Genomic DNA, 21223 nt, shown 5'->3' with positions numbered 1-21223 from the left:
GCTACCAGCAGGGAAATCAGATCTGGATGCAGGTCCACAATCTAGCTGTGTGAAGATATTTTATTTCCATAGGCTTTATTTTTCTCACCTGTAATATTTGGGGATAATGGTGGTGCATACCTTCCATGGTTGTTGGAGAGTTAATTGAAATCATGAACGTAAAGTTTGTGGACGCTAGCTGATTATTTTAACAGGAGCTTTGGAAATAGTTGTACCTCCTATGGTTTTACAAACCAGCTCTTAGCTATAGATGCAGTTAATTTATACAACATATTTTCCTCAAATTTCTTAATTTGTACCTATTTTGAAGCAAAAGTTTCATATTCCTAGATCTATTCAACCCAACTTCACTGGCCAGAATAGACCGTTTGAGTGAAACGAGACACGCCTTGCTTGCCCTGTTCCTAGATCAACCATATTGCCTGCATTGACTTGGGAGGCAAGAACTACCCCCACTGACACCGTTGGTGGCAAAGCAATACTACCTATCAGTCTCCATTTTCGCAATGGTTCAAAACATGAACTTGCCTCATCTTGAAGAAATGCTGGCACGGACTTGCTCATCCTTTTGAGTTTGTCAGGGTGGGAAAACTGATTATCAGGCAGTGAAGGCACTGTGGAAACTAGAGAGCAGCATTTAGATTTCAAAATTATCCATAACCATCAGATGTTAGGCACACATTGAGAATACACTTTGCTTTCGTTTATGAATGCTGTTCTGTATAAAGGTTAAAGGTGTAGTAGTTGGCATGCATAGGGTCATGAGGTAAGTGACAAGCAGTTCATGTAAGTCATGTCCAGAGAGAGAACTTAAAAGGGAGTTGAACCAAATGAAAACAAATTGAAAACAAGCAAACATACAAAACCACTTGCTCTTACTTAATTTGTGTTGGTCTTACATTATATTATGTACCAGACATGATAGCTCAAATCCCAGCAACACGCTGGGGCTGAAGCAAGAGTACTGCTGTAGGCCTGAAGCTATCCTGGGCTACATGGTGAGTTCCAGGACAGTCAGGGATACAAAAGGAGACAGACCACGGTCTCAAAAAGACCCCTGCTTATCAATGTGAATTGGTTTTACTTATCTTTTTCCACATCATAGCATTGAACCCCAAGTTCAAATGTATTGGTTCATCTCCCCTTCCCCCCCACCCCCAACAAGTTCCATCACATTTCAACATGCTGCAGGCTGAAAAACTATTTCATTTGGACACTTAGGATTTCTGTTCACAATTCAACAGTAAGGACCCTTGGCTATGGATATGCCTAAGACCAGATTTGTTTATTTAGTGATTAGGAAAATTCCTGTTTGGGGGTCTCTCCCCGTCCCCCGTGTGTGTGTGTGTGTGTGTGTGTGTGTGTGTGTGTGTATGTGTACACGTGCATGAGAGAGAGGGAGATAGAGACAGAGAGACACACACACACAGAGAGAGAGAGAGAGAGAGAGAGAGAGAGAGAGAGAGAGAGAGAGAGAGAGGTGATACCATGGATCTGATGGTGGTTGTTAGTCAGAATTAGGAAAGACTATACTTTTTAAAGTAATTGTTTTAGCTGGTTGGGTACCACAGGTCTTTAATCCCAGCCCTGGATATTTAAAAGCAGGAGGATTTTTTGTGAGTTTGAGAACACCTTAGGCTACATGGTAAGTTCCAGGCCAGCCAGGGCTACATTGAACCACCCTGTATTAAAAAAAAAAAAAAAAGTAATAATTTAAAGAATATATTTAGATACCATTTGGCTCCAAGAAGTTTCAGTATATCAAGGCCAGGTTTAAACATTTCAAGTTAATATACTCTACTAATTGATTAAGAAAAGATAGCACATGACTTCTTTCTAATACAATAATGTATGTAAAGAAAGCATGGTCAGAAGGTGAGCTTGAGTCCTAATTTGCATATATGTAGTTTGAAAGTTATTTTCTTCTTTTGTACATGAATCACACTGGGTAAGCTTTTATTAAGGTGAGTAGTAGCTCTTACGATAAAAGAGTTTCTATTTCAAGGCATGTTGCCTTGCCTGGTGCATGCTAGGTGTTGTATAAGTACTTCTGAAGACATAAACATTTCTGATACATCATCTTCAGGTTATGACTTAAACATGATACAAGTATATTGATTTGGCCTTATCCTTAAAATTGCCATTAAGCAATACATACAAATCAAATTTCTTTTTTCTTCATAACTTAAAGATACACATTTAGCCTTAAACATTAGATGACTTCATCTTTAGTTAAAAGAAGTCAAAGGAAGCCGCCTATGTTAAATTTTTGTTTTTTTTCTTTATGAATTCTCACCTAGCCTGAAAGTCACAAAGGTAAACACATACAACAGATCCAGTCACAGTGTCTCATTAGAATACCCACTTTATCATTTCCCATACAGTTAAAGTATGTGCATGCTTGTGGGAGTACATCTGTGTTTATGAATCTCTGTGTTTGTGCATGGGTGTATACGTGAATGAATGTGCACATGTATGTGTGTGTGTGTGTGTGTGCACATGTGTGCATGCATGTATACTTTTGTGTGCATGCATGTATACTTTTTGGTGAGTTACAGTGGAAATGATTCAAGATTAAGTCATATCCTATGTGTGGTTCAATAAGATTGTAAAAGCCTTTCTGTTGCATCACTGCAACAATGTATGTTGTTGGATGATGTAAATAGGTCAAATTCAATTACACCCATTACTCAAACATAATCAGTTTCATATTTATGATCTTCAGTTATTGAATTTTAATCACACACATTTTGTCTTATGATAAGAATGTTATTTTCCTAATGAAAAGGCAGTAAAGAATCATTTAAAAAAGTGCTAAAGAAATGAATTTACCTACATTACAATACATAATTGATCTATTAAGCCATGTATGAAGACAGAGGCATAGATATATGTCCATCTGGGTTTTGTTTTCATGCCTCAGACAAAATATTAAACAGCAACATAAAATCAGGTGCCCAAACGTTAGCACATCCTAGTTCCAAGACAACAGGAAAGGTCTCTTTGTCTATAAACATCTCCCGGGTAGAAGCTTGTGTTGTCTGCAGCCGCCAGACAGTGGCAGACTCACAGAGCCAGGCCTGAATTGCTTTCTCTCCTAGGCAGCTCTGAAGAATTTGTCAAGTCATGTGCCAAAGCTCAGGGCCTTCAGGAAGACCTCATGAGCAGTCTCAGATTTCAAGCTAGACATTAGAGACCCTCAGCATCAGCACATTATTTCCTCTATCTACTGGCTTCCTCTACTGAGAAGCTCTCCTCGGGGGACCCGTTAGCTTACTCAAAGGCTTTGGGGGTGCTTATCACACAAAATACTATGGACCAAAAAGCAGGTATGGTTAGCAATCGCTTCATACCACCAGTATCTACATTTATAAAGAGGGGAGTTAACCATCATGCAGGCATATGCCTATGCTTTGGCAGGCCCCAGAGAGCCACTTTAAATATCTAAGCTGCCCTAAAGACGGTGATCCTGCCTATGTAGAATAGTCCTTATACTGAAAACTGGGAACAAACATCTTTGCCTTCTGGTGGATATAAATTACTTGATGGCCATTAATAGCAAAAGTATGTATTTATCTTGTTTAGATTCAAATGTTAACTTTAAAACAACAACAACAAAAAAGATTGGATATTTACGGTTTGAAGCCAGTTTAGAACCTCAGAGTTTAAACCCCGAACAAAAATGTACTTTTCTAGATAGGCGGGGAGGTAGCCAATGATACTGTTTGTGAACTGTCAAAGCACGGTTCTTTGGGGGCGAGGAGGGGGTGTCCAAATCAGTAATAAGTTGCTTTCTGACTACTGTTATATAAAAGTTAAAGAGACCTGACGTGCACAGCATAATGCAGCACAAAAGTGAACTACAATAGAGATGTGCCCATTTGATTTTGAGCAAAGATTCAAAGAACAGAGTAAGGGAAGTTAATAGCATCAATAACAATAGAAGTAAACTTCAGATACACAAGTCTCCTTTAGTGAAAGTACATTCTTTCAGCATAGTAAACTGTTTTTAATATGCCCTTATCAGAATGAAATAGTTTTATTGCAAGCTTCGGAGATATAGTAATAAGTGCTGTGGTATTAATGGATTAGTTCATTAGCATATTTAATGTTATATAGTATGAAATATTTAGTTATTTATGAGAAATGTCCTGCTACTCACTTCCTGGTATACATTCATTTGTATCTGGTCCTTGGTCTGCTTTTTGATCTACCCAGAAGAGTAACATTGAGAATAAATACCACTTCAATTAAGGATTAAACAGACATGAAAATCAAACTCAAATGCTAGTTTTATAACTGAAGTTGCAGAGTTCGTCTGACAGGTTTTCAGCTTGTCTGTATCTCAGTGGGATTGTTCATTAGCCTCTTTAAAGCCTCCTGTTTAATTAAAAACCTAAGACCCACGGATCACGCCTTTAATCCCAGCACTCGGGAGGGAGGCAGAGGCAGGCGGATTTCTGAGTTCGAGACCAGTCTGATCTACAAAGTGGGTTCCAGGACAGCCAGGGCTATACAGAGAAACCCTGTCTCGAAAAAACAAAACAAAAACAAAACAAAACAAAACAAAAACAAAAAACAAACAAAAAAAAAAACCCCTAAGACCCAGGGTAGGAGACCTGAGTTGTCTTTCCTGTAAGCTACCCAAGCTCAGCAGGGACATAGGAAGGAACAACTGGACCAAGAGCATCCAAGTTGTCGCACACACCCTCCTCTCTTGCTGACTGATGAGCTACATGATTGCAAAAAGGTCACCTTATTTTTCTGAGCAGTATTTTTTTAATCTTCAAAATAAAGACTAAAGTTATTTTCTCACTTGTTTCAACAAGGTGGCTGTAAATATAAAATGAGAAAACCTAATATAATGTAATATTATATATATATATGTGTATATATATATACACATATATATATATATTACCTCTGAGGTCCTGTTCTGTGTTTTGCATAGTAAGTACACATTTTTATGATTATTGCAAGAACAGCTTACAAAAATTAAGAGCTGTCAGCAAATATAAATCATTTGCTTTTTAAGTGCTGAACTGTAAGGATAAGACTCATTCCTGTCCTTCCCCCATCAAGGCTCTAATAGACAGTTAATCTTATAACAAAAGTAATATATAATCCACTGACATGCTTCATTCCTTAATATTTGAAATCAATGAATCTCACCGTCATTCCAAACTCACTTATATAATCATAGGCAGGTTTATCTACCCTGGTCCTGGGGCCCTTTCCTTTGAAGTAAAGACTCTTATCAGTTGTGCTTAGAAAGATCTAAATGCTGAGATTTGAGAATCAAATACAAGAACAATTTAACCCAAAATCCCACTCTACTCTTTCTGCCTTCAATAAGTTCTGCAAGTCAAAGATAACACAAATTAGCTCATACCCACAGAAATATAATTTCCTATTTATAGAAACCCTTGCTTCCCGAGTCTCTCTGATGAGATCCTCATGTTATCACCAGCAGAAGCTTTAAGAATAAAGGCAATATTAAATGTACCACGTCAGAATGCTTTTATAACTTAGGTACTATCCGCTATATACTAGCAAATGACGTTCTTCTATTTACCCAACAGCTGCATGCCAGTGACTGCCCAAATCACCCCAGAACTTAATAAACAAACAGACATGCAAATACATAAGGATATTTACCATCTTCAGCACTGTGCACTAACTCTTCAGGCAGATTATCTACTTTTGCTTGATCTGTTCAGGAGAAATTAGCAAATGGTTAATGGGGCTGACCCCTGATGAGAAGAGAACAATGAGACTGTCCCTGGAAGCTCCCCGGAGGAGTTGGAAGCAATTAGTCAAGATGCAGTGAGGGGTGCAACCAAGATGTCTTCCCCCAAATACTTTCTCTTTAGATTAGCTACTTGAGCCAGTGTCTTAGCAGGCGCTTCCATTTCAGCCCGATGCGATGATGCGGCTCACATCAGCAAACTGCTGTGCACTGACTCCCAAGGGTTAGAGGGTTAGCTCAGAGCAAGCAATCTGCTGACAACAGGGAAAAGCAGAGGGCTGAAGCAGCCTTCTATTCTTCTGCAGAGGGGAAGACTCTGGCCATGACTAACACCTTCCCAAACCTATGGTCATTAACAAATATTTGTGTATGCGCATCATCGTTTGCATGTGCCTCTGGGAGGCTTGCTTGGGAAGCCAACTTAAGAGATGCAACTGGGGACCAGCTGCTAAGTGGAATCTTGGCAGGCTAGTGTGAGAGTGGGTATCGGTATTTGGAAGAGAGAGAGTGCAAGAATACCCGTCAGCTGACTGTGACTTTTTTTTTTAACCCTATACATTCCTGCGTTCTTTAAAGCTGCACCATGGAAATCACTCTGTGCTTCTCAGACAAGAGGGGTTTGTTTTGTTTTTTACTAAATAGGATAACTGCCTTTTTCCTTTTCTTTTCCCTCAGTGCCCATCACCAACAAAAATGAAGGACAATCATAGCTGTCCAACAAAGGACTGGACATGCCTTTTCTGGAAGCATTCAGGCAGATATGGGGGTTGGCCACCTGTTGAGGAGGCTTTAGAGGGAATTTGGATACTGAGAAAAGTCAAAATGAGTGACCTTCAGGGTCCTTCCCAACCCTGAAATTCTCAGATCCTCAGGAGGGTTAGAGCTGCATTCTGAATTGGGAAGACCGTCTTCCATGCCCTAGGAATCTCTGAATTTTATGAATTATTTGGGGGAAGGAGCTTTTCTTCCTTTCTGTTTAAATCCCAACTTTCGTTTTAAAATCTCAAACTGCGAATTCCTAAAACTAAATTCTAAGCCAGACAATGTCAGCAATCAGTTGAGTTTGGCAGCGGTTAATTTTTATTTAACAAATTTTCTCATGGCCATCTGAGACCCCGGGACAGATCATAACCTCGAAACAGTTGGAATGAAACTCCAGAGGCCATGACTTCTAAATCCACTAGTCTGGCAGATAAATCCCAGAGGACATTCTGCCATATCTAAAGACCCCTCCTTGCCTTCAGCAGTTAAAGCGACAGCCTGTGTGGAACAGTACTGATCAAGTACTTCATGTTAGTCATTGGCCAGGTCCAAAAGAAGTGTGTGAGTAGAAAGGAAGTGACAAACGAGTAAGAAAAGCTCTTGAAGTCAGGGACTAATTAAATCCATACCATGGGGCATTTACTGCCATATGTGAAATGGCCTCTTTATAAATACTGTGGACAGTAGTCTATTGTGAGCTTTGGGTCTGCCAGGTAATGCCAAAGGTATTTTTCCTCTTAAATTCCATTTTCCTCAGTTATAAAATGGAGACAACAATTCATCTCTCATGGGCAGGTACTTGTGGAAAAATTCTTAGACAATTTGTTGAACATAATATTCAATAGATGCTATAAGTACCGATTTCACTAGCACCACTAGTACTATCATTCTTTAAAACTCTACTTGCACTTTTTACTGAGAACTTCTCTGGGTATGAATATTCATATATGTATATGTATGTAGGTGTGCACACACGTGCGGTATACACATGCTTGTGGATGCCAGAGGTTGATATGGGCTGTCTTCCTCAACCACTCTCCACCTTATTTACTGAGGCATGGTCTTTCTCTGAACCTGACATGGTCTACTGACATGGCTACTCAAGCTAGTGAGCTTGCCCTGGGGCTCCATTGTCTCTGCCTATCCACTGCTGGGATTACAGATGTGTGGCCATTCCCACCTAGCTTTTCTGTTGGTCCTGGGAATGCAAACTTTAGTAGTTGTGCTTGTACTTCAAGTACTTCATCCACTAAGCCACCTACCTCCCCAGCCCTGTGTGTTTTTAAACACTCAAACTGGGATCTAACAATTCGAGGAAATCTAGTTTTCTCATCATTAAACACCATGAATTATTTTAAAAGCCAAGTTGCAGACTCTGAAGAGCGAGCCGCCTGAGCACACGTGGGGAGGACTCGTCTCCTCTGTGATTGACCGCTGCACTGGAGGCTCCGGTGCATGCCAGCATGCAGTGAGACCACAGAAGAGCACGCAAGCACACAAGCATTTTTAAGCTTAGGGGAGGCGCGGACCGTGGGACAAACTTTATTCTCACTTGATGAATCTGATGGAATGTCTTCTAGACTTTTGGAGGGCAATTTCCTAGCAGCTCTTCTTTCCAAAGTTTTCAAAACAGGGCTGTGCTCTTCTTCTGAACCTGTTACGAGACAAAACAGATGAACACGGCACACTACCAAAGCAAAGGCTCCCCCAGGCAGCGGAGGGCAATGAAACCATAGGCAGAAAAGAGAAAGTAGTCCCTCCCCACCCCACTCCCCACCCACCCTGCTTCCCTCTTAAATACTTCACCAAAGAACTGGAAATATCTCCACTACCAATATGCCCTTAAAAAAGATTTTCCTGGTTATTTGTGAACATAAACCAATAGTACTGAAGTGACCACACTAATACAGAAGGGCTGAGGAATTCACACTCTCTGATGTATTCACACTCTCTGGGCTAGTCACACTTCTATTTTAGGCACATAATTTATCAAGCCACACTTTTAATCTTCACACTTAACATTCTAGTTTTTTTTTTGAAGACAGCCATGAAATAACTCTGGGGCCATAAAACAAAAAAGTTAGGAGCAAACCACAGAAGACAGAATTCAGATGTGTAACATCTGTGTACGGTTGAGCGGCCAGCTGGGGAGTTCTCCAGATCAACAGATGTAGGTTTCCTCAAGATTCAGGAAAACTACCAACACAATGGCAATGTGTGTAGCCACTCTTGTAGTGCACCGGTACCTTACAAAGTGCAGATTTATACGGGCCAGTTTTCTCTCCTAATTCAAAGGGCAGTTTTGTAAGAGAATATCTCCACCGGGTTAGTGGAATGGTTTTATTCTTGTACATGTTTAGTTTTAGAAAATATTTCACTTTTCTTGTTTTGTTTTTTTTAATTTTTTTTTTTTTTTTTTTAATCAGCAACATTTGCTAAACTTGATTGATTGGAATCCCATATGGATCCTTTGGTCACTGGTCAAGAAAAGATGCTATAGCTGCTTGCAAAACAACAAACAACAACAACAATAACAACAAAACCCAATCAACTAAACAAACAAAAACCCCCTGACACCTCACAAGTCAGCCGCTTAGTAAAGCCCATCTAGGTCCACTGATGCTCTCAAACCACAAGGAAGATGAACAATGGCAGTTAAGCAGCGTTGGCTAAAGTGACCCTGCCTGAGAGCTGTTCTTTCTGCCTCATCCCTCTGACCCAGTCACTTCTCACTCCGATTTGCCCTGGGGTGTTTCTGCCAAAAGGCCCACGAGTTGATTAACGTTAATCCAAGCCAAGCCCTGTGTTCTATGGCTGGGTTGAAAGCAGAGCCCCTAGTGCTCTCAGAGGGATATAGCCATCGAGTAAATGGCTTTCAAACTTTAGCCAAGGCAGCAGGGCCAGGCAATGCCCTTAGGTGGGATCAGGTGGCCTCATCTTGCTAAAAACATGTTTGAGAAAGGGGGAAATGTTCTTGCAGAAAAATGGAAAGAGAGAGGAGAGAAATATGGGATAGGGGTGGGGAACCCACAGCACAAGGTATCTGCAGGAAGAGAAGTTGCTGCCCTGTATTTGGCCCTGGATGTTAACTGCACCAGTGCTAAAAAGCACCGACCCTAAATGCTGAGTTTCTGTCCATTTGTGGTACTTTTTCACTGTGACTTTTACTAGAGACATCTGTGAGGAGTGCCAGCTGAGAAATTTTAATTAGTTTCAAGAAAACAACTGCTTTAAGTATCTTGCTAATCTAAATAAATAAATAAATAAACAAATAAAGTTATTTAAATATACTGCCAGAATCTGACAGTTTTATAGATTCTATGAGATGATTCTGAAACACAGCCCTTATGAGAAAAGCTGTTTTTATTCAAATTATCTGAATAAAGAAAATGGATAGAATGCCTTTTTCTAATTAAGAAAGGTTTGAGAGAACTAAAAAAGAAGAATATTGTTACGGAACAATGTCAAAATGACCCTAATCTTTAAAAAGTCACCCTTCACACGTGTATCTCATTAAGCAGACTCTTCACGGAGTAAAAATTCTCCAACACTCACTGGAGGTATTTCTCCAGTTCTCCCGGTGAGAGCTGGTGTTCCCATCGGAAAACTCAGATTCTGAGCAGGCCTCTGGCCCTTGCTCTTCCTCTTGTCTCTTATATGGTGTTGCTAGTACCAGATTAACTTCCCTCGTTTCCGTAGCCTTTCCTTTTGTTTCCAGGAGAACAACGGAGTGCTTATTTCTGGACACACTCATTTCTTTAGGAGCTTTTTCAAAGCCTGGTTCCTGGGGAGCCTGTGTTTCTCCTGCGATGACTTTTTCTCGGCCTCTGTCCTCTATAAATCGTATAGTTTCAATGGTCTGTATTTTATGGTCTTCATGAAGTTGTGAGCATTCAGGGACCTCAAACCCACTTTTGTAACCCTGGACATCTATCAGTGGGCCAGTCATAGCTTCATCTCCTCCTAATTGTTTATCACACTGGCTGATTCGAGATTCCAAACCACTATATGGAACCTTCATTTTAGAGGCTCCTGAGCCATCCAAAAAAAGATGGGGTATTTCCCCCATGAGCCCTGCTTGCTCTGCTTGGGAAGGCTGCTTCTCCAAAGGGTCTCTTCTCCCTGACGCCTGGAGCTGACAAGGTCCTTCCGACATCTCTTTCAGAAGTTTCTCAAGACCAACATCAAAACTACTCTCAGTTACTGATGGAGCCTCAGCCTTCTCTATAGTCTCTTGTATTTCTGTGGGATGGAATTCAGAAGCAAGTTGATCCGACATCTCACAGCTACCTGTTAAGGCTGATGGAGAAATAGTCACTGTATCCTTTTCATCTTTTGACAGGGAAGTTTGTAGTGTTTCCTTCTGTAGTTTTTCCAAGCCAGCCCTGGATTCAGGGCACTCTGACTTGGGCTGAATGACTGTTTCCCTCACTGTCTCTGCCACTTCCTGAGGTAGCTTCTGGCCATACTGAGTTACAGTAGAAGTGGGTGACCTAGTGGCATGTGCTGATGGTGACATTCTGGCAGATAAGTGAGATCGACCTTCATGAGTTGTATCAGGAACTGTGCCACAAGAATGGAAGTCCTTATTTGGAACAACAGGGTCCGGACCAGGCCACAGGGGACTCACTCTCTGACGACTTGAGGGTGTACCTGCTGTTTGCGCTCTCTCAGGGGGCTTGGTGTTCACTTCTCCAGCTTCTCTAAGTAGTTTCTGTAACACAGCATTTACATCAGTCACTGCTGGTTTGGAGGGGAGAACAACTTTCTCTATAGCCTCCGAGATTTCCCTCTGAGAAGGCAACGTGCTGTTCTCAGATGGAAGCCGAGCATCCCAAGATAAAGACATATCTGCTGGAGAACTGGAAACGCCATCAAAAGGATGGGAAAGCTGAGCCAATGGAGGAGAGCCTTCTGCAGCCGACTGAAGCATAGCCTCTGTGTTACATTGTTTATCCTTTTGGATGAGATCTGTACATGCCAAAATTCCAGCACCCTGTGGAAAAGGAGCTGCTATCTCTCTCCGATCTACTGAAGGACTGCGATTCTCTTTTATCCACTTTTCAAACAATAGGTCATCATCAGGCGGGGAGATGGGTCTAGTAGTAACAGGTTCCAGTGGGGATTGCAATGGAGCCAACGGAGTTCTAGTTGATTCCTTTGGGAGTTTGTTTACACTACAGTCCTGCTGATTTTTTCTTTGGGGCTCTTTGGAGCTCTTCCTGAGCCCTGTGACTTCTTCCTCATCCTTGGCAACACTTTTCTTTTGAGGCCATGTCCCGTTTTCCGAAACACCTACTTTGAGTGCTTGCTGTTCATGAACTTCCTTGCCAGAAGTCTGGCTTGCTGGTGATGTGGCTTCTGCCAGCAACTTCTGTAACCTGTCACTGAACATGTCTTTCGAGACTTTAGGCAAAAAGCTTGTTTTCACTACGGATTCTTGAATCTCTTGCTCCGAGCAAGCCTTTTTAATCATCGGAGTCCCGAAGCATTCTGTATTTTCCCCTTCATTTTCCTTTGAAGGCTCACCTGGGGGTGTTTTTTGTGGAAATATGGTTTCATCTGGTGGTTCTTGAGGCATGCACTTAAAGTTTAATTCCTCCATCTCTTCTGCAGCCACAACATTTCCCTGCCTTAAATATCTTCCTTCTTCTACTTCATAGGTCTTTTCTCTTGATAATTTCATGGCGTTAAACTCCTTGGATTTCTGGCTGTTCAGCGGCACAGACATTTGTTTGTTTGTTGTTGTATTATTCCTGTCGTTGTGTTTACTGTTTACATTAGCTCCTAGGCCCCAAAACTTTCTCAGATTCTCAAACTGAGAGTGACTATAGACTTGTTCTGTATTGGGTTCATCCATTCTTTCTCTTAGGGACAGAACTTTGAAGTTGCCATTTGATTTATCAATCACAAGTCTGTCTTTCTCCAAAGAAGGTTGTGTTTCATTCCCCATAATTTGAAGCTGAGTTACTTTATCAGGCTGGTTACCTAAAGGATGGCTTTTGGATAGACCTGACATCAGGGGCCTGGTTGTTTCAGGTTTATTTGAGGAATCAAAACGTGAGAGATGAGGTGTTTGGCCATCCTCATCAAAGACCAGTGGTTTAGCTGTGACTTCACTATAGTCACTCTGACCTGAAGATAAACTGACCAGGGACATGACCTGTGACTTCCTGGGCTGGCGTGCTTTAGCAGAGAGCTGCTGGCTGCAAGAAGACGTGAGTTGTGGTGCCTTTAACTTAGCACCAGCTTTGCCTCCTTCCCAAAAAGATATTCTGTCGCTCACTCGCTTGTATTTCTCCCTCAGCACTTGGTTCTTGGGGTCCTCACCACCTTCTTCTTGGTCCTCAGGCTTCTTCCAAGAGGATCCACTGTCAGCAGTCCCAAGGGGTAATGCACTATTCTCTGTCTCTAGGGGAGGTCTTAGGAGAGAAGTCTTCCTGGTTTTGCTTTTCCTCTCTGCATCATCTTTCAAAATAGAACCTAGGACAATTACTGAAGAGTCCGCATTTATATGTGTGTTCCCCTTACTTTTTTGAGGCACATGGAATTTGGTTTCCTCTTTACCTAAGCTTCCAGGATGCTTACTGTTCCATGGGGTGTGGGTTTCTGAATCAGATCTTTTCAGAGCCCTGAGCAGGTTGTCACTGTCTGCAGGAAGGGTCCCCACTCCTTCTCCTGTACTCTCTGAACCTTGGCTACCACCCATGTTTTCATTCCTGCGACTTGGGACTCTGTAGCTTTCAAATCGTTGCAGCGTGTCTGGACCTTCCTTGGGGGTGCCTTGTTGGGACAAATTCTTGGAGTTAGACTTGAGAAGTGCATCACTATTTTGGCAAGTTTCAGAAATCGGCATATCTCCTTCCTCTTGGAATGCCAGGTCAGACCTCACAGGCTTCAACTTAACTTTAGTGGGCATTGGGACCTTTGAGTCGTCTTCTTTCAGACAGGTGTTGTCTGTCACCAAGGCATTGCTAATCTGTGCTTTTGAGTCTGTTTGCTGTTTGAGATCTATTCCTTGGAGATGCTGGAGGGATGACATACTGTCCTCTGTATGAGAACTTCGGTTAAACCAGTCTAGGACTTTAGATATGGACTCGTCAGTTGTCTTCCTTATCTCTGTAGCACGTGGACCCACGTGTGAGGATGTCTGACCAGTGAGAGCCATGAGAAAGGGCTTACCTTGCCGATGGTCTCTAAAACTGTGGTCTGACATCTGTGATGGCTCAGGCTCAACACACTGAGTCAGTTCATCTGCAACACAGAAAGGCTTTTCTAAATTAGATAATGTTTACAGGACCATTTTTCAGTCATTCATACTGTCTTCTCAAAAGGGCACTTTAGCTGCCTATATCAATTATCTTTTAGGAAGTTTAGTATAAGAAATTCTAATTAACTATTCTACCAAAAAAAATACCTTGTAACAGGAGGGAAGGCAAATGTAGACCCCTTTAAATAGTGTGGAGAGGTATTTAAAATTTTTCACTGGGGTCTATGGTATATGTTTTAAAAATCATATGAGCTTTGCATTCTGCTCCACATTATATTTTAAGTACTAATCTTCTCCAAATGCCAAATATTTGCATAAAACTGAAAGTCCAGCAATAGATGCCATACTTGTTTTATGGCTCTGCCCACCCAAAAGGAGATTGTCATAAGCCATAGGAGAAGCTTCAAGCAGCACAAATTGATGTAATTTCAGGAGTTAGAAAAACAACTTTCAAGTAAGACTAAACAATGAATTCTTTCCAGAACACTTGGATAAGAAAACGAGAATCTTCGAATTCCTGGGCCTAACTCCTGATGTATTAAATCAAAATCTCTGAAGCCGGGTCCCAGGAATCTTGACTAGCAGCTGTCCTGGTGATGGGCTTCATGCTAGAGGTTTAGCCCTCTAATCAGAGCAGCCTCCTCTGTCCCTCTCTACTTACCGGGGTCTGAAGTTAGTTCTGTAAGCCAAGTCAACTGAACTGGTTGCTTGTTGTCAACTAAACAACGGCTCAGGCTCTAAAGAAGGGGGTTTAGATTCCTTTTGAGCCTTAATTAGGAGGCCCACACGTTTTATAAGAACTCATTAGGTATTTCCTTAAGCTAGTGGTAAAGGCTCGTGTGCTTTAGGACTTTCCTTTAAAATGCTAAGCCGCACAGTACATGGAGAGGAGCATTCCTAGCACAAGATGGGCTGAATGTTTTACAGTCAGCCACACTTTCAGATTAATAAAAACATGTTGGTTTACAAAATTCAGTCTTTAATTTTAATCAACTCTGACTAAATGCAAAAACATGAGATTTGCACAATACTGATACATAGCAGATATCAGCTTTCTTACTTAAGTACACATTGTATCAGTAAATATTTGACAATAATTGTGAAAGTCTTAAAGGATTATATGTCTATTTACAGACTATTTAATAACGAGGAAAACGTTTGTGATAAAACTCTAGACTAAAATAACAAAGTCTTGTAGGTAGGGGTTAGAGATGGCTCAGTGGTTAAAGGCATTGTCTGTACTTCAAGAGAACCTGGGTTCAATTCACAGCATCCACATGGTGGCTCAAAGCCATCTGTAACTCCAGTTCAGAGATTTGACACCCTCTTTTGGTCTGCAGACCAGGGTGAATGGGCATAGAAGCAGGCAAAATACTCTTATGCATAATTAAAATTAAATCTTAAAATGTCTGGGTAGTATAAATACAATTTATGAATTATATACAGACCTAAAATTTTACCAGGGCATATAACTACAAGTTAGCAAAAGTTACTGTGGAACAGCAATATCATGGATGAGAATGTGTGTGTGTGATTCTTCTTAAATATTTTACATATGAAGTTGTTATAGTAAAATAAAAATATTTCTTTAAAAATTCTATGGTGAGTAAGTAGCATTTCCTCCTCTCTGAAGAATTCTTCTGTGTGGTTTTTCACTGTGAACATAAGCTGAGTCTTGATTGCACACGCTTGTGACTAAACCCAAACCCTCAGAAGTCACATGTTTACAGGGAGCTCTTTGAATGTCCTAGTACCTTGTAGAGATTATTTTAATAGTCAAACGGTGAAAAGAGCTCTTAGTGAATGGGCATACTTTTAGAATATAGAGTGTATATAGACACTCTCTGAGACCAGGAAGGCTATTAGCCTATCAAAAAGAGCTTTGTTGACAGTATTTTCTTGAAATAACCATGAAAATAATCATGATTGTAAAATCTGATGGAACAAATAACTAAATACAAAATGACAAGGATGGCCTGGGAGGAAGCAGGTGTAGTTTCAGAACAAGGAAGTCTTGTCACTTTCTCTTTATAAAGTATAACAAAGGGAAATATTATCCCTGGACTTTTTTCTTCCTTAAGATAAACATTTGGGCTGGTGAGATGGCTCAGTGGGTAAGAGCACCCAACTGCTCTTCCAAAGGTCCAGAGTTCAAATCCCAGCAACCACATGGTGGTTCACAACCATCCTTAACAAGACCTGACACCCTCTTCTGGTGTGTCTGAAGACAGCTACAGTGTACTTACATATAGTAAATAAATAAATAAATCCCCCCCCCCCAAAAAAAGATAAACATTTAAGTCAGTAGTTCTTCACCTGTGGGTCCAGACCCATACCCTACAGTCAGATATTTGTATTACAATTCATAACAGTAGCAAAATTACAGCTACAGAGTAGCAACAAAATAATTTTATGGTGGGAGGGGGCATCACCACAACATGAGGAACTGTATTACAAGGTCACAGCATTAGGAAAGTTGAGAACCACTGGTTTAAGTAAGTGCCATATGACTCTTTGCTAATGTTTGGTCAATCATTAGGAATTTCTTCTTACAAGAATTATCTGATTACTTGAAGAAGCACTTGTTATTAAAAAAAAAAAGTTCTATTATATCCAAATAATTTAAATGTGCAAAGAGCAAAGGAGCCTTGTCTCAGTGAGTGGACTGACTCAGACATGTACGGAGCTACAGGGCTAAGCTGAAGTTCTTCAGCACTTACCCAAGAGGAGCACAAACAAGAGAAGAGGTAACTTGATTACAGCTATTTTAAAATCTCTACAAAATGACTTTACAAAAATCACAGGATTAGATAAAGACATAATTAAGATGGGAGAATGTACAAAATATGATATTTTCAATTTATGTTTTTCAAGGTCTAAGAATGATGCAAAAAAAACCTAGAGGGGACATGGGAAGGTAGTTTGAGGGTTACTCCCTCAAAAGTACTCAAAGTCTAGTTTCACAGCCTTACACTAGTAAATAACGATGTGTTTACTCTATGCAAACATTTTAGAGTTTATTTAATATTTACTCTCTATACTCGCTTTTGTTTAACTCAAAACATTGTTATTTGTACATGTGATTTCTTTTGTTGTTGTTCTTTTTGAAACAGAGATAAAGAGTCTTTCTACGAGCCGGGCCTGGTGGCGCACGCCTTTAATCCCAGCACTCGGGAGGCAGAGGCAGGCGGATTTCTGAGTTCGAGGCCAGCCTGGTCTACCAAGTGAGTTCCAGGACAGCCAGAGCTACACAGAGAAACCCTGTCTCGAAAAACCAAAAAAAAAAAAAAAAAAAAAAAAGAGTCTTTCCACTATGCAGCTCTGGATTTCCTGGAACTCTCTACCTAGGCCAGGCTGGCTTTGAACTCACAGAGATTCTCCTGCCTTAGCCTCCCAAGTGATGAAACTAAAGGCCTGTGCCACCATGCCTGGTTGATTTCATTTACTTTTTATTTTGTACTTCTAGGATCAACTGTAAGGGAACGCACATTAAACATAAGCTAGACAGTGATTCTTTTGGCAATGGAGATCATTTAGGAAAGCCACCAAATGGCAGCTATTTGAAATGTAGCTGGAATGCTTAAACAAAACCTTGATCTTCTACAGGGATGGCTGGCTTGGTCATTTCACCAGCTTGTCTGGTGAGGTCAGCTTTTGTAACCTACAATGACAACTCTTACCGGAAGGGCTTTTGGACAATTCTGATTGAAGCTTTGTAAAATGTGATGATTTATCTTGTTGTTCATGGATGATGGTTGAACTCTCAACACACTGAGGTCTTGTGGGTAGAATGTCTGAATGACAAGGGATCTCATCACTTGGAACAGACCCAGAAGACATTGGCTGTTCTGTTTCCCTTTCTGAAATGCTTGGGCTTGACACTGACTGATAAAGAGACAAAGGTTTTTTGTGGGAGAGCTCTGGGCGAGTCTGAAACTCATCTATGTCCCCAGCATCTTCTGTTCCATTTTGCAACTGGTCAGATTCTAAAACAGTAAATTCTCCTACTTCCTGGCCAAGGACAGGTCTAGGATTCTGTGGAAGTTCATCCTTCTCTGCAGAGAATCTCACATGCTTTAACGGCTCTAGTGAGCTTGTGGAAGAGCCATCTTCTAACAAATGCTCCTTCTCAGCGATTCTCTCGTGGATGGTTAGGCCAGGTGACAGGATTTTGCTTTTCGGATCAAGGTTGTAGTTTAAACGGAGAGTCTCTGAGTCCGTGCTGCTGGAACTGGAGTTGCGCTTTAGGATCCCTCTTGGAGCCCCTCTGGCATTCAGGGAGTCCCTCCTTTGTCTGGGAAAAGACTGGTTATCATCTTTCTCTAAGTCATTTGATTTGTAGATCAGTTTTCTGGCTTTGGGGATTGGAGCTTTGGTATGAGGCACATTTTCAGGCGCCATGGATACAGGTTGCTTTGGTTTCTCTATCTGCTGACATGGCATATCTGGGATAGATGGCTTTTCATTTGATTCTGACAACTCACCTGAAAATGAAAATATATTAGGTGATATATTAAGTAGAGAGCAACTCTACAACTTAAAGGAGACCTAAGCTTAGTCTGCATCCAGTAAGCACTATGGAAATATTAAAGATAGTAAGGGAGGCTGCATAAAGGCAGACCTAACGGGGAAAGCACTTACAGGCCTGTATGTTAGTGCACAGATGACTTCTACAGGAAAAACATTATTCTATGATACTACAATAGTAATACACAGCATTATACACTTGCCCAAAGCCATGGACTGTAGAACACCAAGGGTGAATCCTTAATGTAAACTAATGACTCTGGATGACAAAGATGTTTCAAGGTAGCTTGTCTGTGTGCTGTGTGATATGGTAGTTTGAATGAGAGTGGCCTGCACAGGCTCATATATTTGAATGTTTTCTGCCTACTTAGTGAAACTGTTTGGGAAGGATTAGGAGGTGTGGTCCTGCTGGAGGAGAGGTGTGACTGGGAATGGGCTTTGAAATTTCAAAAGCCCATCCATTCCCAGTTAGCTCCCCCCCTCTCTCTCTCTCTCTGTTCTCTACTTTCCAGTAAGACATAGCTCTCAGCTTCTGTGCCAACACCAGGGCTGCTGCCATGTTCCCACCGTGATGCCATGAACTCACCCTCTGTAACTGTAAGCAAGCCTCCAACTCATGGCATCTCTTCACAGCAATAGAAAAGCATGGAAGTTTTATAACTTTCATAGTTATAAAACACATATCACTCTGGTAGCAGATACTAACCACAAAGGAGGATCTGCATGTGTGGGAATAGGGCATATGTAAGTATTGTGTATGTGTTCGGTTAAGTATTATTGTAAACAAACTCTTCTCTTAAAACTGATGTACAAAAGCTGGTAAGATGATTCAGAGGGTAAAGGCATTTTCCACTCAAGTCTGGCAAACTGAGTTCAATGCCATGAAATCCACAAAAAGTAGACAGAGAGAACCAAGTCCACAAAGTTGCTATCTGACCTCTATATGAGTGTACACACGGGATGTGAAAGTACAAGAGGCACTATGAACATATAGAGAGATGATTAAAGAGAAAGGAAAGAGAAACAAAATGAAAATATAGAGAGAAGCAAAAATATCACATATTTTTCTTATGTGAAATCAAGGTGTGTGTGCACGTGTGCATATGCGTGTGTGTGTGTGTGTGTGCACACGCATGTGAAATGAAGGCTGAAGGGGGTTATTTCCCATGAGTTGGAGAATTAAGGAGGAGTGGGAGGGATGGAGGAAGGCAGTGGGGATTAATGCAAGCAAGATACAATGAAATATATGTGTAAAATGTCATAACAATATTTTTATATTATTTTTATATGTAAAATTGTTGAAAATATTACTGTACTTTGCTTTGTGGTACCTTATACTGATTATTAAAACTTTAAAAATAGAGTTTGAAGGGGCTAGAAAGATGTCTCAGAGGTTAAAAGCATTTGCTGTTTTTACAGAGAACCTTGGTTTAATTCCCAGCATCTACATGGTGGCTCACAACCATCTGTAACTCCAGTTCCCAGAAAATCTGATGCCCTCTTCTGAACTCTGAAGGCACCAAGCATGCATAAAATAATTTTTTAAAACTTTTTTTTTAATTTCGCAAAGGAGGCTGAAAGAAAAATACAAACACCATCTTTTAAAATCATAAAAAAGTAACTCAATGTTTAAAATGAAACTTTCAATACCTAAAACTATTGTTTTATCAAAAAAGTTTAAAAACAGCTAACATGCTCCAGTGACTTTTTTCTTACATTATATCTGTGTATTATAAAGTGTACCCAACGGGAAACATATTAAGACAGGCTAATTGAAGGCTATAGATCACTATCCAAGTCTTTCCCATCTTTGACTAATTTTCAGTGAGTGATATCGCCTTACAGTTGCTTTTGAAGGGACAGAATTTCCTCTTCTTGGCATGTAAACTTCCACAAGTGGCAAACTTAGCTCAGTCAAGCGACACACTTGATCAAAGCCTCCTGAGCAGAAAGCCTTAACATTTCTTCCTGGGACAACTTTACATTTCTTTGTCAACTTCTTTTAAACAGACAACCGTGTCAGCACGTGGTGGGCATGCAAGCAATACTATTCTGTGAAAGACTGCATGCCTCTGGGCCAAAACTTTTCCATGTCACTGCTGAGGGACCTGAAAGCACGGAGGTCACAGAACAAGTGGTAACGCCAGGACTGGAATGTGCAGACATTCGGTTCCTGCAATCTAGACAATGGACAGGGCAGCAGAAGAAAACCATCTCGACTTCTCACTTTCTCCGTCCAGGGAGTTATTTTAGTGAAAGGAACTCTGAGCATTTCCCCCTGTCGACAGATAACAAAGATAAAAATAGCTAGGCCAGAAAAATAATATTTACCCTCTTTTGAAATCTGAAATAAACCAGCTTTTCCAGTTTTTGACTGCTCCGGTTTGGTTTGTTGCAAGGAGTGATCTTCCGGCAGCTTGGGGCTGTTGAACGGATTCTTCCTTTGCTGGGGGAAAATTGTGTTTATTAAACGTGGTTTAAATGTCATAACAGTGACCCCGCTTATGAGCACGCATATTTGGTAGCTTTAGCCAGTCCAATCTAGGCATGTTTGGGCCTAGAGCAACTGTTTAGTTTGGTCAGCATAAGAATTACTCTACATAATACAAAAAAACATAGGTACAATTATATAAAGTATATGCATTGCCAAAGTCTTTTGAGTTAGATCAGAAGTACATTTTATTGGTAAGAATGACCCTGATTGATAGCAAGGGCCTGGTCAAGGGTAAGGAAATCCTAGCTTTCTAACTAGGTCAGATTCCCGTCAGGGCCCTTCCTACGACATGACTTACTACATTAGATAGCCGTTCTGTGATAGTTACTTGCATGATGACTTTAGTCATCTTGAGGTGCCATCGTCATTATCGTGGACAACCCTGACAACACAGGCTTAGGTACAGACTGGGTTTGTTGCT

General features: G+C 40.8%; 1 protein-coding gene across 11 annotated transcripts in view; it reads right to left on the bottom strand.

The window, feature by feature from the left end:
- The window catches only part of Sytl2 (synaptotagmin like 2), a 108501-nt gene that overhangs the window by 17195 nt on the left and 70083 nt on the right, over window positions 1-21223 (bottom strand). For 3 of the 11 annotated variants that reach the window (XM_029537071.1, XM_029537075.1, XM_029537076.1), the window contains exons 6-12: window positions 20640-20754; window positions 17462-18265; window positions 10067-13765; window positions 8064-8165; window positions 5659-5712; window positions 4163-4210; window positions 529-623 (exon numbers count right to left, since the gene is read on the bottom strand). In XM_029537071.1, the coding sequence (XP_029392931.1) occupies window positions 529-623; window positions 4163-4210; window positions 5659-5712; window positions 8064-8165; window positions 10067-13765; window positions 17462-18265; window positions 20640-20754 (4917 nt within the window). Of the gene's footprint in view, window positions 1-528; window positions 624-4162; window positions 4211-5658; window positions 6584-8063; window positions 8166-10066; window positions 13766-17461; window positions 18266-20639; window positions 20755-21223 lie in introns of those variants that run through there. The other 8 variants (XM_021216244.1, XM_021216267.1, XM_021216236.2 and 5 more) reach the window with 6 other exon arrangements.

Source organism: Mus pahari, chromosome 1 (assembly GCF_900095145.1).
Source record: "Mus pahari chromosome 1, PAHARI_EIJ_v1.1, whole genome shotgun sequence".
In the NCBI taxonomy this organism is placed as follows: Eukaryota; Metazoa; Chordata; class Mammalia; order Rodentia; family Muridae; genus Mus; species Mus pahari.
This window is presented reverse-complemented; position numbering and strand designations above follow the sequence as displayed.